At 36.4% G+C, this 21,255-nt stretch overlaps 1 protein-coding gene across 1 annotated transcript in view; it reads left to right on the forward strand.

The window, feature by feature from the left end:
* The window catches only part of LRRK2 (leucine rich repeat kinase 2), a 204,874-nt gene that overhangs the window by 118,520 nt on the left and 65,099 nt on the right, over positions 1–21,255 (forward strand). Inside the window, exons 31-33 of the mRNA XM_020973685.2 lie at positions 8,026–8,244; positions 18,653–18,854; positions 19,843–19,931. Coding sequence (XP_020829344.1) covers positions 8,026–8,244; positions 18,653–18,854; positions 19,843–19,931 — 510 coding nt within the window. The remainder of the gene's footprint in view (positions 1–8,025; positions 8,245–18,652; positions 18,855–19,842; positions 19,932–21,255) is intronic.

Here is a 21,255-nt window from a genome sequence, read left to right on the forward strand (position 1 = left end):
GACCTCCAACCTAAACAGATAAATCTGAAGGAAAAAAATTAACAACATAAGGAAATATGGCTTTCAGTAAAGTAAAACAAGTTCAGGCATCTATAAATAAGTACTGCAAAATAAAGGGAAATGATCCGACAGTTGAGACAGAAGACCCTGGGGAATATGAGGACAAAGTGGAATCACAATACATTAATCCTAAGTGGTTCAAAAGAGAACTGAGAATTAAGAAAACAGAATTTATGGCCTATACAACAAAAATAATAGGCAGAATAAAAACCTGTAATCTGCAATGGCAACCCTCACCAAAGTAACAAAAGAGAGAACAATAGTTTTGGTACGCAAACGTATAAAAGTGAAGAACAATCTAGAAACAGAGAAGGAAAAAGCAGCATTAAAAGAAAATATGTTCGCTATGCAGACAAAATGTAGTGATTTCAAAGACATGATGCCTAGAGATAATTTTTAAGGTCTCTCAGAAAAATATTATAATACAAAAATCCTAAACACCAAAGTGAAGGAAAGAATAGAATAGCCAAATATAATGTAAAGAATGAGAAGAAAGTGATGACCCCTATGGTGTCAGAAAAAAGAAAGCTCTTACAGGAGAATAGATGAAGAGGAAGAGGGGGGAAAAATTGAAAAGTAGGAAAAAGAAAGCAGGTCTTGTGGTCACAGTAGGGGTTTTCATTGATGAATGCTCCTGTGGGTGAAGAGATATCCTGTAAAGCCAGAAGGGAATCTTGTGTTGGGTGTATATTGTTTGAAAAGCCTGCTCCTCCTGCCTCAGGAGGAGGCAAGTTGGAAAGATGTAATTCCTACAGACATTTGGCACCTGGGAGTATGTGAGAGCTTTGACCCAGGGAGGAGATTGTAAGGCAAATGGAGAAAGAAATGTAGCCAGGGAAGGTTATATATCAGTGATGGACTGTATAATCAGGGATATGATGGGGAAGGAGCCCCACTGTGGGACAGTGTTTTCTCTGACACCTGCAATTATTGAAATTGTTTTGGGAATGAGGTACAATGGAAAAGGGAAATTCATGGCACCAGCTCTATAAGGCTATGGCAAGAAGTGACTAGAGGAGACAGCCTAGAATGGATATGTTTGAAGCTCTGGTTGCAGTAGGAATGCAGAGAAAAGAGAGAGAGACCAGGTAATTATAAGGGTCATGAATCTGAGAACTGTGGTCTATAAAGACAGAGAGGACAGATAATGAAGAGAGTAAGAGGCATCCTTTTTGGAAAAGTGATACAAAAAGTGAAATTTTTAAAACTAGTGAACTATACTAGTTCTTTTAAGGAAGAATCTACATGAATAGGAAGAATTAGATAATCAGATAAATGTAAGAGCAGAAGAGAGGAATGGATAAGGGGTGAGGGGAAGAGCACCAGTGGGAATAGGACCACTTTAAAAAAGACTAAGATAAAGCCTTTGACAAAGTACTACCCTCTTTTATGCTAAAAAACTTACAAAGTGTAGGCATAGAGAAGTGGTCTTATAAATACGTATGTCTGTATATGTATATGTGTATATGTATGCATATATGTGTGTATATACATGTATGTATATATGTGTATATGTATATATATATTTATATGTTTATAATGAAAAGCAGCCATCTAAAACGTAAAGCAAGCATCACATCCATTGGTGATGCACTAGAGCATTTCCTGGTAGATAAGAGAGTGAAACATGAATGGCCACTATTATTTGGTATCTTTCTGGAAAGGCTAATAACAATAATAAGATAAGAGAAAGAAATTAAAGGCATAAAGATAGGTAAAGAGGAGGTAACACTAATTGAGACAAAAGCTTCAGTAAAATTGCAGACTACAAATAAACTTTCAAAAATCAATAGCATTTCTATATAATAATAACAAAACAAAAGGAGAAATAATAGAAAAGGAAATCCCATTCTAGCTAACTAGCTTACTGAAGTACGTAAAAGACTTTGTCAATTCAAATACGAAATACTCCTTAAAGAAATAAGGAACGACTTAAATAACTGGAGAAATATTCAGTGCCATGTCAATATAATAAAAATAGCAATGTTACCAAAATTAAATTGCACTTTTAATGCTATGCCAATCAAATTACCAAAGGATACTTTATAGATCTTGATAAAATAATAATTCATTTGGGAAAACAAAAGATCTACAATATATAAAAGTGCTACGAGATCATCCTATAACACTAGAAGAGAAATAGATCATATGCTTCTTTAAAGATAGAGGTAATTATTAGAAATAAAATAAGTAACTTAGATTATCTGAAACCAAAAGTTTCCACACATGAATTAATGTGTATTAATTAATGAATGGAAATACTAATGAATGCAAAAAAATCATGTGTATGTACATATGTATGTATGTGTTACATAACTAATAACTATTCCCCAGTTGATAAATGGTAAAAAAGATATGAACAGTTTTCAAAAGAAGAATTGCAAAGTATTCACAACTACATGAAAGAGTGCTCTAAATCACAAACAATTAGAGAAATGACAGTCCATACAACCTCACATCCTGAAAAATTGGCAAAAATGACAAAAGACTGGCAATAGTTAAGGGATTGTGGAAAGATGGGCACACTAATACAATGTTGGTAAGCTATGAAATGCTACAACAATTTCAGAAAGCAATTTGGAATTATACAAATAAAATAAGTAAAATGTCAATATTCTTTGAAGCAGGGGTTCCATTAATAGGCTTATGCCTATGAACCATCAGTGAAAGTTCCCACACATCAAAATATTTATAGCAACACTTTTTGTATTAGGAAAGAATTGGAAACAAAGTACATGCCCATAATTTGGGACATGCCTAAACAAATTGTGGTACATGAATAAAATGGAATATTACTTTGCTATATAAGAAATCATGGGTATGATCAGAGAAGCATAGAAAGATCTATATGAACTGATGCAGAGTGAAGTAATCAGAGACAAGAAAACAATATAAACAATATAAACAATTACTTACTCTAAAGATTTAAATGGAAACACCAAAAAATCAAAAATGAATGTAACAAGAACTATATGCATCAAACAGGACTCAAATTAAAAGATATGAAAGAACACTGCCAAACTATCTCTTCATGAATGCGGGAAGTCTACAGGTATTACACATTGCACATGTTTTTGGACTTTTTCTATGTATTGTTGAGTTACGCTGATTTTTTTCTCTCTAGAAATATAAAAGAAGAGATAGTTGAGATAAGTATGATGATGTAAGATAGAGAAGATATCAATCAAAACATATAAAAATAATCAACATTGTCTTTTTGGAACTATAGTTCCTAGAAACTTATGTGTCTTAGCCCGGAAAATTTTCTCTTTCTCTGATGACGGAAGAATTGTCTCCTCTAAATTACCATGCACAAAGGTAAAAATTAAAGAATCTTTGTCTTAAAAGTTTACATTAGGGGCAGCAAGGTGGCACAGTGGATAGAGCTTTGGTCTTGGAGTCAGAAAGACCTGAGTTCAAATCGGGCCTCAAACACTTGACACTTACTAGCTCTGTGACCCTGGGCAAGCCACTTAACCTTGATTGCCTCACCAAGAAAAAAAAAAAGTTTATGTTGGAGAGAGATGACAGGGTGAGGGATGGATGATATAACATCTACACATATAAGTAAATACAAAGTGTATCTAAAAAACAAATCAGTTTCTATAAAGTACATTAAAGAAAGCTAGATTATATTTTATAGGAAGTTAGATTATGGAAAGCTGGGCTATATTTTATAAGAAGTTACTAGAGGGGCAGAAGAGGAATTTAGACTAAGCAGACCCCTGAGAAAATGCATGAGGCAGGAGATGAGATGTCATGTATAGGGAACAGAAAGTTGGCATATTTAACTATAGTATAGAGTGTGGAGTATAATGGAGTTGCTTCCTGCACAGATTTGGTTTAAATGGTTTGAAGTATGCATGCTTGGTCTTAAAAAAATAGAAAAATAACAGTTTAAATAGTACTATGAGCATAGTATGTGTGAAATGGGCAATGTGAGGATCCTGTTCTTTCCTCAGTGAGTCCTCAGCTCTCAAAAGTGTGAGCTTCTTGCTGTGCTGAGCATAATTCTAATGTTCTCTTTATGCCCATAGGGATTCATTTGGTTTAAGCTGGTAGAGCTATTGAAAGGGACAGCCTTAGTTAACCTTCCTAGCTATCCTGGTTGGCAACAAGGCCACTACTTTGACCTTATTTTGTTCCTCATAGTGAAGAAGGAAGAAGGCATGTGATAACCTGATATAATCACACTTATGTGAGAAGCGTAAAGTAAAGTGCTGGGCACTGGAGTTCAAGTCAGAAAGGTCTGGATTCAAATGTCCCTTCTGACACTACTTAGATGACTCTGAGCTTCTGTCTTCTTCATTTTCTTCATCTGTAAAATGAGGGGGGTGCACCCAATTACTTTTAAGGTCCCTCTCATCTCTAGCTTTATTATCTAAGTAAAATGTATTTTCCCCCTTAATCAGTTTTTCTTTTATCAGCTAAGTCATTTTTTGGCACATAGTGTTTTGTGATTGGTCAGTCACTTAACCATGCTGTACTATAGGTGTCAAACTTGTAGCAAAGAACCAAATTAAAATGTAGTTGGAAAATGTTTAACAAAATAAATCAAAATACAATGCTACATAGATAATTTGTGATTTTCACAAGTATTGCTTTCTATTTGAGTCTGATACCACTGCTCTAGGCAAGTATATGATCATAATTTTCAAGAATGGTACAAGCCATCATTACTAGATGTATCCTTCCAGGTCTAGTCCCTATCCTTATCTCTGTCTTTGTTTGAATAGTAGTCTTGATTCTTTCTACTGATAATAGATTGGAGTATAGTCAAGAATAAAATTTACATTCATGTTTCCATAGAAAGATGCCTACAGATACAGAATCTATTCTTTTAAACCAGGGATTTTTAACTTGGAAGAAGTAGGTCTGAATTTGATTAAGAAAAATATTTTGATAACTATTTAGACATAATTGGTTTACTTTGTAACCCTGAGTGTTTTTTACTTTAGACATTTAAAAACATTTTTCTAAGAAGGGCTCTGTATTCACCAGATTGCTAATGAGATACATAACAAAAAAGTTTAAGAATCTCTATTTTTAAAAAACTCTACCCTCTTTCCGTCTGTTGTTGTTCAGTCATATCCCACTATTCCTGACCTCTTAGACTGTAGAACACTAGTACTGTCCATGGGGTTTTCTTGGTGAAGATTACTTGGAGTGATTTGCAGTTTACTTCTCCAGTGAATTAAAGCAAAGTGAGGTTAAGTGACTTGCCCAGGGTCACATAGCCAATAGGTGTCTGAGGCTGGATTTGAATTCAGGTTTTTTTTTACTCCCGGCTGAGTGCTCTATCCACTGAGCTACCTAGCTGCTTCCTTTTATACAGTATTTACTACATGCCAGGCCCTGTGCTAAGAGCTTTATGATTATTATCTCATTTGATCCTCGCAACACACTTGGGAAGTAGATGTTATTATTATCCCCATTTTATAGATGAGGAAGCTGTAGACGTTAGGTGACTTGTCCAGCATCATGCAGCTAGCAGATATCTGAGGCCGGATTTGAACTTAGATTTTCCTGATTCCAGTACCAACATTCTGTCCACCACACCACCTAGTTACTCCCTTTGCCATCTACCTAGTTTAAAGATACTGGCTGCCCTTCATGGCAACTGCACAGTGCAGTTTTTGCCCTGACTTTGACCCTACTCTTCATGTAATGCATGACTCCATTGAAAAGTAAATGTAATATGTGACTCCACTATAATATGAAATAAGACTGGACAGGTGGGTAGAAACCATATTATGGAAGGTCTTAAAATCTGGGCTGAGGATTAGTATTTTATCCTGAAGGCAATATAGCATAACCACTGGCAATTGTTGAATGGGCAGTGTCATATGTGGTCAGACCTCTGTTTAAGATATATGATTTTGGTACCTTTGGACAGAATGAAGAGGATAGAAGCCGAAAGCAGAGAAACCAGTTAGAAGGCTGTTGTTGTAATGTGGGTTTGACATTAAGGCTTTACAATGGTTTATATAATATGATGGGGCAGCTACATGGCTCAGTGGATAGAGCTCTGGGCCTGGAGTCAGGAAGACCTGAGTTCAAATCCAGCTTTAGACACTTAATACCTTTGTGACCGTGGGCAAGTCACCTAACCTTTAAACCACTCTTAATCCATTGGAGAAGGAAACGGCAAACCACTCCGTTATCTTTGCCAAGAAAATCCCACAATATGGTCCACAGGGTCATGAAGAGTTAGACATGACTGAACAACAACAACATTGTGATGATATTCTATATTCTATAATATCATGTATAATAGTGTAAGGCTTTTTAACAGTGTATTGTATATGTGAATAGGGACACAGGGATGGACATGAGAGGTGTTATAGAAGTAAAACTGACAAGACTTTATTCATTGAGCATCTAAGAAAGCAAAATGCTGATTTGGAGAACTGAATTAACAGCATTTACAGGGTCTTAAAATAGGAGTTGGGTACATAATGTGAAGACATTATCTATGTCTTAGCTCAAGAACCAACTTCTTGGTGAGAGGTCTATGGATTCTGTTGTTCAGTTATTTCAGTTGCATCCAACTCTTTGTGATCACAGTTGGGGTTTTCTTGGCAAAGACATTGGTCTGCGATTTCCTTCTCCAGCTCATTTTACAAGTGAGGAACTGAGGCAACAGAATTAAGTGATTTGCTCAGGGTCACACAGCTAGTAGGTATCTGAGGCCAGATTTGAACTCAGGAAGATGAATCTTCCTGATTCTCAGCCCAGTCCTCTATCAGACACTGTGCCATGTAACTACGCTTATGTGGACTATATGCAAGGCTGTTCTTCACAGACACAGTTAATATGCTCGTACTGGGAAAATTCTTCAGGGTCCCCTAGCACTTTTGGACATTTCTCTTTAGAAGACAAAGTTATATTGTGTTTGAACTGTTAGTATTTCAGTAAATCTTAGTTGAAATTTTCTTAGGTGAATTGGTGGAAGACTCGGTGCCATTCTTCACTAAGTGGTTTACTTTTGGTATTAGGGAGAGATAATATGCATCCAGATGAGGATAGTATTTAAAACTCTAACCCTAGCTGAAGCATGCTTTTTAATAAATGCCCAATCAAGATCCTCTCATTTTCTTAAGCCAACAGAATTGTTGTAATAACTAAGTTCTCAGTCAAACTCCTTTCTCACTTACTCTTCAGCATTTTGCAATCTGGTTTCCAATTTCATTATTCCTTATGGCAAAACAGTATTCCATTATGTTCATATACAACAATTTGTTAAAACATTCTTCAGTTGAAGGCAGCCCTCTACTTTCCAGTTTTTTGCTACTGAAAAAGGAGCTGCTATAGATATTTTTGTACATGTGTGTCCTTTTCATCTTTATTTGATATCTTTAGCTCTTTACCACCTTGCCCCAACCTATCTTTCCAGCACTTGTTGGACATTGCTCCACTTCTTGCATACTTTGATCCAGCCAAACTCTCTTCATCACTCATATAACATTTCATCTCTTGTCTCTGTTACTTTTGCACTGGGTTTCCCACTGTGCCTGGAATATACGTTTCAATTTTACTTCATAGAATTCCTTAATTCTTTACAAATACCACTTTCTACATGAAATCATTCCTGGTTCCCTCAACTGCTAGTACCGTTCCTCGCAGACTACCTTATAGTTAACTACTTTATTTATTTCCTTTATATTTATTCTATATTTCCTTGTTATCTTCTGCTTTTTTTGAGAATGTGAATTAATTGTGTCACTTCTTATATTTGTTTGCCCTGAACCTAGCACAGCATCATCACATAGTAAATGCTTATTGATTGATTAGCAATGCATTTGTACAATGTTAGATTACTAAATTGCAGATTTTAAAAAAATCTTATAATAAACTCATGCTGTTTTCACTGGTAGCAGTGCTATTAGGAGTAAGCCTCCACAGAGTTAAAAGAAAATTCCAATTCTAAATTAAACTTGCATGTTTCATGGCTTTCCCCCACAGGCTCGGGCTTCTTCCTCACCAGTGATTCTGGTTGGTACACATTTGGATGTTTCTGATGAGAAACAGAGAAAGGCCTCCATAAGCAAAATAACAAAGGAGCTCTTAAACAAAAGAGGGTTCCCTGAAATACGCGATTACCATTGTGTGAACGCTACAGCAGAATGTGAGGCATTGGTAAAACTTCGGAAAAGCATCATAAAAGAGAGTCTGAACTTTAAGGTATTGTACTTTTGTATTGGAGCTTATGGGCACTAACTAGCATTAGTCTTCTTAGTTCATTTTGTTTTATTTATATTCATGACAGTGTAGCATTGTATATAGACAAATGGCCTCCAAACCAGGAAGATCTGGATTCAAGTCATACTTTTAACGCATAAATACCCGTGTGACCCTGGGCAAGTCAGTTAACTTCTCAGTGCTCTAATTCTCTAAGAATATAATAAACTGAATTGTTCCTGTTCAAAAGGGGCAGTATCTTACAACTAAACAGGTTGATCTAATTCTTTTTATTTACATAGCAGCGTATCAGGTTGGCTACCACTGCTTTTTTTGCTTCAGCTGAAGCATAATACATGGTACTCCAGCCTATTACCTGTACCCTGTGTGTATCCCTCTGTTTCAAATGCGTTTCTTGTAAACAACATGTTGTAGGATTATGGTTTTTCATCCATTCTGCTATCTGTTTCTGTTTTATGGGAGAGTTCATCCCACTTGCATTCACAGTTATGATAACTATCTATGTTTTTCTCTTCATCCTATTCTCCCCTCCCCCGTTTATGCTTTTCTTTTTCCTTTTTTCCCTTTGTCTCCTTACTAGAGTTTTGCTTTTGACCACCACCTCCCTCATTCTGCCCTCCTTTTTCTTTCCCTTTTCTCGTACTACTTTTTCCCTCCCTTCTATCCCTCCTTCCCTTTTCTTTCCCCTTTCCTCTCCTACAGCCTGTATGGCAAGTTAAATTTCTATACCTAACTACTGAGTATGTTATTCCCTCCTTGAGCCAAGTCTGATGAGAGCAAACTTCAAACAATGCTTATCTCCCTACCTTCTTTCACTCTATTGTAATATGTCTTTGTGCCTCTTCATGTAATGTAATTTACCCTTTTCTGCTTCCTCCTTTCCTCTTCTCCCATTACAGTTCTTTTTCACCACTTCATTAGGTTTTTTACCATAACATCAAAGTTGACTTAAACCCACCCCCTCTGTCTATGTATATCCTTTCTAAATGTTGTAATAAATTTACAGTTCTTAAGAATTGAAAGTATCATCTTTCCATGTATGGATGTAAATAGTTTATCCTTATTGAATGACATGTTTTATTTTTTTCTCTTTCCTGTTTACCTTTTTATGCCTCTATTGAGTTTTGTATTTGAAGATCAAATTTTCCATTGAGCTCTGGTCTTTTCATCAGGAAAGTCTGGAAGTCCCCTATTTCATTGAATGTCCGTTTCCTCCCCTGAAAGATTATGCTCAATTTTGCTGGGTCCTGGTTGTAATCCGAGCTCCTTTGCCTTACAGAATATAATTTTCCAAGCTGTCTGATCTTTTAATGTGGAAGCTGCAAGGTCCTGTGTAATCCTGACTGTGGTTCCATGATATTTGAATTATTTCTTTCTGGGTGCTTGCACGATTTTCTCCTTGACCTGATAATTCTGGAATTTGACTACAATATTCCTTGGCATTTTCAATTTGGAATCTCTTTCAGGAGGTGATGAGTGGATTTTTTCAATGACTGTTTTACCCTCTGGTTCATTCTAGGGCTTCAGGGCAGTTTGCCATGATGATCTCCTGAAAGATGCTGCTCAGGGTCTTTTCTTCATCATAATTTTCAGATAGACCAGTGATTCTTAAGTTATCTCTCCTGGATCTGTTTTCCAGGTCAGTTGTTTTTCCAGTGAGGAATTTTACATTTTCTCCTATTTTTTCATTCTTTTGATTTGTTTTACTGATTCTTGATGTCTCATAGAGTCATTAGCTTCCAATTGCCCATTTCTAATTTTTAATGAATTGTTTTCTTTAATTAGCTTTTTTATCTCCTTTTCCATTTGGCCCATTTTACTTTTTAAGGAGTTGTTTTCTTCAGTGTATTTTTTTTCCATTTTTTTAAAATGAATTTTTCAATTTTTCTTCTACCTCCCTTATTTGACTTTTAAAATCCTTCTTGAGCTCTTCCAAGAAGGCTTTTTGGACTTCAGAATAGTTCACATTCCCCTCTGAGGTTTCAGATGTCTGTATATTGACAATGTTATCCTCACCTGAATTTGTGTTTTGATCTTCCCTGTCACCAAGATACTTTTCTATGGTCATTGTTTTTTTAAGTTGCTTTCTGCTCATGTTGCTTGCCCTTTTTCTGGCTTTTAAAGTTGATCTCTGCTTCTGTGGCACAGGGCACACTGTCCTAACCTTCCTGTGCTGGGAGCTAGGGCCTTGGTTACTAGTTTGCTGAGGTGGGGCTTACCACTGGCTTGCTGTGACCCCTCCCTTCCTGTACTGGTCCCCTTCAGCCACAGCAAAAGGGATCTTTCCTGTTAATCCCCTAGCCTTATGGGCTAAGAGACTACATTGTAGTCAAAAGGCATGCACTGCATAGTAAATTTTCATGTATAATTCTAAATTGCTTTCCAGAAATTGGAATAGAAATAGGAGAAATTAGATTTAGACTAGTAACTCAGAGCTTATAAACTAAAAATGAGTGTGTGACTTAAGTTGATATAAAATATCATATCATAGCCAAATAACAAAAACATATCTGCTCTTTTTATAGGAGAAATATAACCAAACAAGAAATTGGATCACAGAACATGAAACAATTTTGATTGCAGAAAATTTAAGGCTTTTTGCATAAGCAAATTAATGTAACTAAAATTAGAAGAGAATGAGGCAAAAGGTAGAAAAATCTTTGCAGCGTGTTTCTCAGATGAAGGTCTCATTTCTAAGGTACATAAAGAATTGATTGAGACTACTTTTTTTAAAAATCCATTTCTCAGTGTGAAGATATACAATTTTCAAGGGAAGAAATCTAGGGTATATATGACCTTATTAAAATACGCTGCAAATTACTATTAATTAAAGAAATGCAAATTAAAGCAATTCTGAGATTGTACCTCATACCCATTAGAATGGTGAAAAGGCCAAAACAAGAAAATGATAAATATTGATTGGGATTTGGGAAAGCCGGGACATTGATGGCCTTGTAAATAGGTATAGCCATTGTGGAAAGCAATTTGGAATTATTACATGAAAATTTACTATACAATGCATACCCTTTGACTCGGGTATACCACTACTAGGCCTGTTGTCCCAAAGAGATCAGAGAAGATAAAAATCCTGTAAGTACGAAAATAGTTATAGGTGCTCTTTTTGTGTTGGCAAGAAAAACAAACAAGCAAACAAACCAGCATACTAAGGAAATTCCCTTCAGTGGAGGAAAGATTGAATAATTTACCATACATGAATGTAATAATGGTACTGTTGTATAGTAAGAAATGAAGAAATAGATGATTTCAAAAATAAATGGTAAGTTCATACATGAACTTATACAGAATCAAAAGAACAACTTATAATAACAACCGCAATGTAAAAAAAAAGTACTTTGAAAACTGCCAGAACTTTGTTCTATACATTAATCATTCACATGATAAAATAGGCTGTCTATTACAGAAAGGTGATTGATTTAGGGTGCAAAATGAGACATATATTCATATAAAGCCATAGAGAAAATTTTTTTTGCTTGGCTATGCATATTTGTTATGACATATTGTTCTCTTTTCTTAATGGGTGGGAGATGAGATGGAGAAAAAAATAGATTTTCTGTTAATTTTTTTTTAAATAGAGTAGTGAGTGGCCTAATACATATATGAAATACTGCATGTACTTTCCACTGAGGTCATTATATTATTAATTTTACTTTTAATTGTTTTGTTGCAAGTATATACATGTGTATACTTAGACATCTATAATCATAGTCATATATAGACATATACATTCATATGCATCTATGTAAGACTGTACTATACTTATTTATCCTCTGTTTCTCTGAGGGTGGATAATCTCTTCTTTCATAAGTCCAAGTCTTTCTATATTTTTTCAAGTCCACCAACTCATCATTTCCTATCCCACCGCAATGTTCCTACCTTATGCTGTCTAGTTGTTTTAAATATTCCAAAATAACGTTGATAAATATGGCTGACACATAGTGTAGTTTCTCTATTTTTCTCTTTTGATTAAATCTATTTTATCCTTAACTTTGTCTGAGATTATGGTTACCACTCCTGCTCCCTTTTTCCCTAACAAATTCTACTCCTGATCTTTATTTTATGTTTGTATGTATCTCTTATTTCCTATTCCTCCTGATTCTTGTAGTTTACTTCTACCTGCCACCTTGACCTCCTATTAATTAACTCACCCATCCCTCCCTTATCCCATTAATCTAAATACTCTGTTAGATCCGCCTTTAACCTATTCCCTTACTGTTCCCTCTAAAACTCCCTCCCTTGTCCCTTCCCCTACCTGTCCCCCTTGCATTTTATTTCTTTCCTAATTTAGAAGATTTTTATACTCTTCTAGATAGATATGTATTGTTCCCTCTTCAACTCATTCCCACTGAAAGTCAGTTTCCAGAAACACCAGCTCTCCTTCCCCATCTAATTTCTCTGTGTTGGTTTTTCCTCTTGCACCTCATTTATATAAAGTAATTACTCTTTTTAGCTCTTCCGAAACGCTTTTACTTTTAAAAATCGCATCACACCCAGATTTACCCCAATCTTTCTTATAAGCTAACCAGTTATTAATAACAATCATAGATTTTACATTTTACATACATAAAAGGTAAACAGTCTGTCTTTATTGAGTTCTTGTAATTAGTCTTTGGTGGGTACCTTATATTTCTCTTCGTTCTTGTATGTCAAATCTATTAAATTCAGGGGTTTTTTTCTTTTTTAACAAAATCCTGAAAGTCTGATGATGCATTAAATGTCTATTTATTTTTTAATTCAGAATTATGCTTAACTTTGTGAGCGTGATATTTTTGGCTGGAACCCCAGTTCTTTTGCTCTTCAATAAATAGTGTTCTAAGACCTGCAGTCTTTTAGGGTCACTGCTATAAGATCTTTTGTGATTCTAATTGTGGCACTGCCATATTGTTAGAAATGAGACCTTAGAGACCCTCAGAGCAGAGTGGAGGATTAAGCCTTGGTGAGCTCCCGCAGCCAATTGCCCCTGCATTGTATCACTCTGAGAAATCAAACCTTCTAGTTAAAAACGAAACTAAGCTAGGAATGAGTGAAGAATCGTTTATTTTGGTTCTTGCGAGAGAACTGGACGCACCTCTCGGAAGAGAGTGTGTAGAATACGGAAGCGAGAGTTGTATACTGTTAGAAAGCCATGACTCCTTTCCAAGCCCTGATTGGTCTGTTCCTTTCAGGGTTAGAATCTTACATGTCCCCCCATCCCTTGTCATATGATGCATATGATAGTTAATGAAGCTCTAATTCTATGCGGGGTGTGACAGTTAATATTATATCAGCTAGCAGTTCCAAAAGCCCATGCCATTTGTCCTATTTAGGGTTGGTTAAAGCTGGTTCTGCTCTCTAGAACATTGGGGTCTATTAAAAGATTAGGGCCCTTCTCATTGGCTTACCCTTTCCCCTCTTTTCCTGTTTTTGCAAGGTTTTACAAGCTTGTTAAAACAATGTAACTTGTTATTACCAACTTCTTTGCTGATGTTGTAAAATGTCAAAGGTTATCTCCAATTGTGGGAGCTCTTACGTTATTACCAAATTCTTTGCTGATGTTATAAGATGTCAAAAGGTTGTCTTAAATTGTGGGAACATGATACCTTGTCCCTTACAATATTTAAATTGTTTTTTTCTTGTTGCTAATAATATTTTATCCATGAACTGGAGGTTTTAGAATTTGACTATGATATTCCTCTGAGTTTTCCTTGTAGGATCTCTTTCAAGCAGTGATCAGTGGATTTTTTCTATTTCTACTCTCCCCTCTTGTTCTAATGCTTCAAGATAATTTTCTTTAATTATTTCTTGTATTATTGTATCAAGATCCTTTTTTTGATAGTAGCTTTCATGTAGTCCCATTATTCTTGTGTTTTCCTCTTCTTAGTCTGTTCTCTAGATCAGTTGTTTTTTTCTTATGAGATATTTCGTATCTCTTTTGTTTTTTTATTCTTTATATTTTGTTTTATTATTTCTTTATCTCTTATAACATTGCTGGCTTCCCCTTGCCCAGTTCTGATTTTCAAGGAGTCATTTTCTTAAGATTCTGGTTCTCCCTTTCTAATTGGTTGACTTTCTTTTCATAATCTTCTTGTTTTTCTTGGATTGTTCTTTTTTTTTTTTGTCCTCAATGTCTCTCATTTGATGTTTAAAATCTATTTTAAGTTCTCCTATGAATTCTTTTTTGGGCAGGTGACCATTTGACGTTACTCTTTGGGCTAAAAGAGGGTTTCTTTGCTTCGGTATCCTCCTGTGAAGATGAACCCCAGTCTTCTATATTCCCATAGTATCTGTCTATGGTTGGATTTTTTCCTTTACCTCTTTATTTTTTTATTTGTAGCAGCTTATTATTGTAATCACCTCTAGTCCTGGGTTATGGGAGATAGTGCCTCTGGCCTCAGGTCTAACTTCAGTTCTCCCCTTTTGCCTGGAACTGAAACCAAGACGTCCAGCCTCCTGTAAGTGCCCACAGCCAACAATGTCCTCTGCCCCACAGCTTCTGCACACCCTGGGCATGTGCTGGATCCTTCTTGCCCTGGCCCATGTTTCCCCAGCATAACTGGTCTAATGTTCCTTGTCAGCAGGTTCCCTAGATCTTTCTGAGCTCAGATACCCAACTCCCCTCACAGTCTGGCTGGTAAAAGTTCCTGTGACTGGGGCCAAGGCAGCCTCCTAACCCCACTAACCCCAGGGCTTATTGCTTGTTGTTTAATAAGATCTAGCCTGGAGGTATTTACCCTTCACCAGGACCAAATCTAGTCCTAGGATTTATCTTCTTATCTTCTCAGATTGTCCCAGAAGGACCATTGTTCTGCCCCTACTCCTATTTATTTTTACTCCTCTATGTTCACCCTGAGGCACTATTTATCTAGTTTGTGGGGGAAACCTGGAGAGTTTGGAATTTTCTGACCTACTCTGCCTTCTTCCCAGAGTCCTTTTCCTGGATTTCTTGTGATTACTTAGTTTTTGAAAAGTTGATTTCAACCATGTGCTTATTGACTGCAATAAACTCTTAATATGTAGGTTGAAAATGAAAAAAAATCCATTATTAACGATTAGAGATTCTTCCCAGTTCCTCTATGCTAATGTTTAAATGAGTAAAAATTTCTTATTTATCACCATTTTATGATAACATCTTTTCCCCTTAATTTCCTTTTGCTTTCCTTTGTTGATTATTTAACTTTTATATAATGATAATTTTCTTAGTGGTTACAACTGTGTTATATATTTGGATTTTTTTTTCTTATTTATCCCTTTTTATTTTTGAATGTTTGTTTTTGCTTTGTCAGAGAGCATGATGACAACTCCTGCTTTTTTGGATTCACTTTATGCATGGTAAATTTTTTTCCATTCGCTCAGTTTTATTTTGTGTATGTGTTTTTTAAATGTTTTTATTTTAAGCAACAGATTATGGGTTGTTTTTTTTAATCAATCTGTCACTCTTTTTTCTTTTATTTGATTTTTAAAATCCATTCACATTCAAAAGTACAAGAGTTAGCTTTACCTTTTCCTCTATCTCTAAAATTATTTTTTTCAAGTTATACTTTTTTCTACTTCTGTTGCTGTAAACATATTATTATGTTCCTTTAGTTACTTTACTTAAATATTGTTTTAAAATGATCGTATTCCTGATGAGGTCTAGAAGTTTGGGGTGCTGGAATCCCCAAATTGCCACATGGGCCCTGCCTGAATGAATTCAACCTAAATCTCTTTCAGCCAGAGGAAAATTTATTAGAGATAAACCATACAGGCCAGACTCTTAAGGAGGTGAGCTATAAATTCTTTCAATTTTTTAATTCTTGAGATTGGAATTTCATTTTCTATGTTCAGAAGTTTTGAGTAGTTCTTTTCTGTTATTTCCTTCATTTTGTTGTTGTTTCTTGTCATCTCATGTTCTTCTGGGATACCTATGATCCTTTCTTTAAAAATTTATTTATTTATTTATTTATTCTTTAGGCAATTTAGACAAGTGACTTGCTCAGGGTCACACACCTAGTAAGTGTCAAGTGTTTGGTCTGAGGCCAGATTTGAACTCTCAGGTCCTCCTGACTTCAGGACCAGTGTTCTATCTACTGTGCCACCTAGCTGCCCCTGGGATACCTATAATCCTTAAATTGTCTGTATGAGACTTGTATTCAAGATCCATATATTTTCCTTGCATAGTGAAATTGTTTTCTTTTAATGTTCTTGGTTTTTGCTTCTCTTATTCTAGGTTGTCTTTACTTCTGTGTATTTGCATTTCTAATATACCTTTTGTTTCTTTGGTGAGATTTGCCATTGCAGATTCCAGTTTTTCTATTCTGCCCATTATATTGGCTGTGCAGGACATAAATTCTGCTCTCATAATTCTTATTTCTTTTTTGAACTACTCAAGAACTGCATATTATGGTTCTGTTGCTGTCTGAGAGGTTGAGACCCCTCAAAGACTGGTGTACAGGATGGGGTCATCTGGAATGAATTATCAGACTCAAGCATTCTTTAAGTCAAGTTGGCAAGTTTATTGTTATGCTTTTCAGGGGTCAAGGATTCTTAAGGAATCTGCAACCTTAGAGGGGTACAGTTAAAGTTTATATAGGATAAAATATAATAAAATGTGTCAAATATGCTAACTAAATGATTCAGGGTGGGATTAGAGAGTGGTTAGGGGTTAAGGAGTGGTTAGTTCTTAAAGGAACATACACTTTTTGTATCTACTGTGGGGCATTTTACCTAGAGTTCACTAGGAAAAGCCCACAAAGGGGGCCACACAGAGCTGTGATTTTAGACCTGCTATGTCACTAAGTTAACTAGAGGTCAAAGGTAACTGGGTTGTCCAGTCTGCCACCAGTAAATGTCTTGTTTGACAAGATAGGTGTAGGGATGTATACATATGTCTTAGGTCTAGAATACAGATGTATATATGTATGTATATGTATAGATGTATAAATATGTCTTAGGTCTAGAATATAGATAATGAGGAGTCAGGATGTAGATAATGAGATAGGGCAATGGTATAGATACTCCAGTGGGTAAGAATATCTTTATGACCCAGTGCAAAGCCAGTTCAAACTAATAATTCCTTCAGGTGCTGTTTGTAACTGCACCAGGGAAAGAGATAAGGGTCTTGCTGGGTCCCACTCATGAGTAATTGCTAGGCACAGTGTCCTTGGGAAGGGGAGAAATTGCCAGGGATAGTGTTTCTGAGGCTAGAGAAAAAAATGGTCATGGAATTGGTGTCCCAGTACACCCACCCAAGCACCCTATCAGTTCCATGTTCTCCTTACACTCCCCAGTGCCCTCTGCCTCATAAAGTGTTAAATCTTTTTCTTCATTTTGCAGTATATATACATAAGTGCCTGAGTTCATTTACTAAATATGGAGACTTTGTTTCCTTCTGTTGTTATTGGATTTATTTGTTTGTTTTTCTCCTTTGATTTATATAATTTTGAAGGTCTTTAAGATTTCTTCCTGGAATCTTTCGTACTTTCAAATTTTTCTTCCCCTCATTTTCCTTATCATTGACTTCTGACTCCCTCCTCTCTGATTGTGGCTTCTTTGAGGGCCTAGATCTCAAACTATTTCAACTGCCTACACTAGTTAATTCATGGTTCACCAGCCTAAGTCCCTACCCCAGTTGCCTTTTGGGTGGTCACAACTGGCCTAGCTGGATGCTGTGCTCTTCCCTCAGGCTTGATAGAGTGCTATACAGTTCCCACACACAATGTCCTGTCCTCAGTCCTTCTGTTCTTTACTTCTGTGGCCCAGTAGCAACAGATCAGAGCCTACTTTCTCTGGCATTAGCAGTTCAAAGCTTTGCAGTATTGGTATTTCCAGGTTGCCATCCCAGCAGAGTTTTGCTCCTGGAGGACTGTAACAAAGCTGGCTGTTGAGGCCTGAGGAAACGTCCACAATTTGGAGCTGGGGTCTCTAGGGTACTAGAAAAGGGAGGGGGAAGCAGAATGTAGTGGTGGGTTTTGATCTAAGTCTGTGTCATGTCTCTTGGTCTACTAGTGCAGCCTTGCTGTTGGCAGTGTGTGAGGTAAGGGAGAGATGCCTAGTAAGCTCAGGGTAACTGAGCATCCATTCCTAGGTTTGGGATATTTTTATTTTTACCTTCTTTTGGACCTGGACCATGGAAACAGGTGAAGTTGCTTTGTCTCTGGCACATAATTTCTGTTTTAGAGAGATTTGAGAGGTTGTGGTGATTAGAGAAAGTGTCTCAACCACCATCACATGATGAAGAAAAGAAGTCTTGTTGGGTTCTTTTCTTGAAGAATGACTCTGATAAGGGCTGTTTTCTTTCTATTTGTATCCCTAGAGCTTAGCAGAGGGCTTGGTATATATTAAGTGCATAAATGTGAATGAAAAATACTTACTTGTTCAAACATTCAGTTTAACATATTTCCTGGTATTTTCACAGATCAGAGACCAGCCTGTTGTAGGACAGCTAATTCCAGATTGCTACTTGGAACTCGAAAAAAAAATTTTATTGGAACGAAAGAATGTTCCCACTGAATTTCCAGTAATCAGTCAGAAGCGACTGGTACAGCTAGTAAAAGAAAGTCAACTACAGCTGGATGAAAATGAACTTCCTCATGCAGTTCACTTCCTAAATGAATCAGGTATTTTAAAAAACTCTGGTTTTTACTTTTTTTCACAGTTTAAAAAGAAAAGTTTAATCAGAACATTGATTAATGAAACAAATTCTAAATTTAAAACAAACCATCTTTGAAAAGATTTTCAAAATTATCTTAAAATAGGATACATAGATGATCTGCTGTTAGATTATAGTAGTAAATCATAGGATACTTTTTTCTGTTAAAATAATTCAATTTTAGCATAATCACTTTATTTTTTCAATGAGGAAACTGAAGCTTCCATATATCAAAATAACTTGCTGTAGAATGTACTTACTATAATAATGGCAGGATCTAAATCCCATACCTTCACGGTATCATAAAACAGAATAGAAAAATTCTTAATCCAGCCTGAATATACTGGAAATTATATTTAAATACAAACATAAGATCAGGAATTGGAGTAAAAGCTATCCAGTTGGATGTTGTCCCTGTTTCCTTGATTTCTTTGACAAAAATATTATCATAAAGTTTTGAAACAATGAATGTCTTATTCCTTCCTGTTTCCAAATTATTTGAGTGTTGAATTTTAATGTTTGGCACAAGATGCATTTATAACATACGTCTGGTGACTGGATGAAAAGAAACTCAATTTCTCTTTATCTTTACATGTCAAATCCATATCAAATAAACATTTATATAATGTTATATGGTTTGCAAAGTATTTCATAGTCCTTTTTGTTCCTTATGACTGTAGAGAAGCAGTGTGCTATAGTGGATATGGAACTAGCCTCAAAATCAGTACAACCAAGGCTCATTTCCTTCCTCTGACACATATACTATCTTTGAGACCCTGTACAAGTCACTTATCCTCTTAGTGACATAGGCAATTCTCTGAAACTGCGAGTTGCAGATATACATTGGTAAAAAGGGAGTTTCTTCACTGTGGAATTCCTTACACTAAAGGGTAGATGCAAACCAAAAAAAAAATTAGGAGTCAAAAATTTTTCTGATGTTTGGAATTGTATTACAGGTGTCCTGCTACATTTCCAAGACCCAGCACTGCAGTTAAGTGATTTGTATTTTGTGGAACCTAAATGGCTATGCAAAATGATGGCACAGGTTAGTATCTTATGCTATAATCATGGAGTGTGGGGGGCAATTATTGTCAAATCATGGGCAGAGGGGCAGCTAGGTGGCACAGTGGATAGAACTCTGGCCTTGGAGTCAGGAGGATGTGAGTTCAAATCTGACCTTGGATATTTGACCCTTATTAGCTGTATGACCCTGGAACCCTGATTGCCTCACCAAAAAGCAAAAAGAAAAAAAGAAAAAATACATGGGCAGAAAACAAAAATTTAAAGTCTGTGAAAATAGTCTGTGCCTAAAGTAGAAAGTATAATTAATTCATCTGTAAACATTTATTAAGTCCTGCTGCCATGTGTCTGTCTCTTTGTTGTTGTTATTTGTCCTTCATTCTTGAAGAGGGATCATGACATCAGGGAGGTGATGCCATGCCATGCAAATGATTTGGATTTAAGTGAGGAAGGGCTGTGCAAAATCACCAGCCTCACTTTTTCCTTCTAAGCGGTCTCAGTCCATTGGCTAGACGCACATCAGGACAAATGGAGATGGACCTGATGAGGTTTAGGGGTTTAGGGACCCAAATATTACAACACGCTGATCCTACTCAAAAGAATTCAACCCAGCCTTTCTTTCAGACAAAGACGAGGTTTATTAGAACATCCATCATATTGGGGCATGTTAGTGAGCTATTGGCTAGATTGTAAGAATCTGAGCAGTGGCTAGATTTTAAGAATCTAAGCCCCTTAATGGAGACAAGATGGATCTTATATACAGAAAGACTGTGAGAGAGATCTAGGAGTGGCCAAGTAGTTTGGGGTGACTGGAGGAGGGATCTAAGAAAGATCTGAATGGGAGTGGCCAGTAAGCTGGAGTGAACAGAACTCCTGGGACCTGGACCAAATGGCCCAGAGAGAATGGAGCCTAGCTAGGATTAAGGGTGGGAAATGGCCAGGGGCCTTTGGGAGATAAGACAATGGAGGGCTAGGCTAGGTTAAGGGTAACGGAATTGGGAAATTGAGTGCAGCCACTATGAAAGGCCAGTTGATGGGATTATAGCCTCAGAGGAATGCCAGAGATTTGGCCATGTGGAAAAGTCCAGAATTTTTCTTTTTTGGGGTCTAGATACTATCCTTATCCTTTATGATGAGGTCTAGAGGTTTAGGGGTGCTGGGACCCTGAGATCACAACACATGGGCCCTGCTTGAATGAATTCAACCCCAGTCTTCTTTCAACCAGAGAAAAAGTTTATTAGAGATGAACCATATAGGCCAGGTGACACCTGTAAGGACAAGCAGGCATGAGAAAGTCTCAGTGTTTAAATGGCGGCCAGGTTGGATCTTATATACTGAGGTAATTTTGA

This window comes from Phascolarctos cinereus, unplaced genomic scaffold (assembly GCF_003287225.1).
Source record: "Phascolarctos cinereus isolate Bilbo 61053 unplaced genomic scaffold, phaCin_HiC Scaffold_1;HRSCAF=81, whole genome shotgun sequence".
Taxonomy (NCBI): domain Eukaryota; kingdom Metazoa; phylum Chordata; class Mammalia; order Diprotodontia; family Phascolarctidae; genus Phascolarctos; species Phascolarctos cinereus.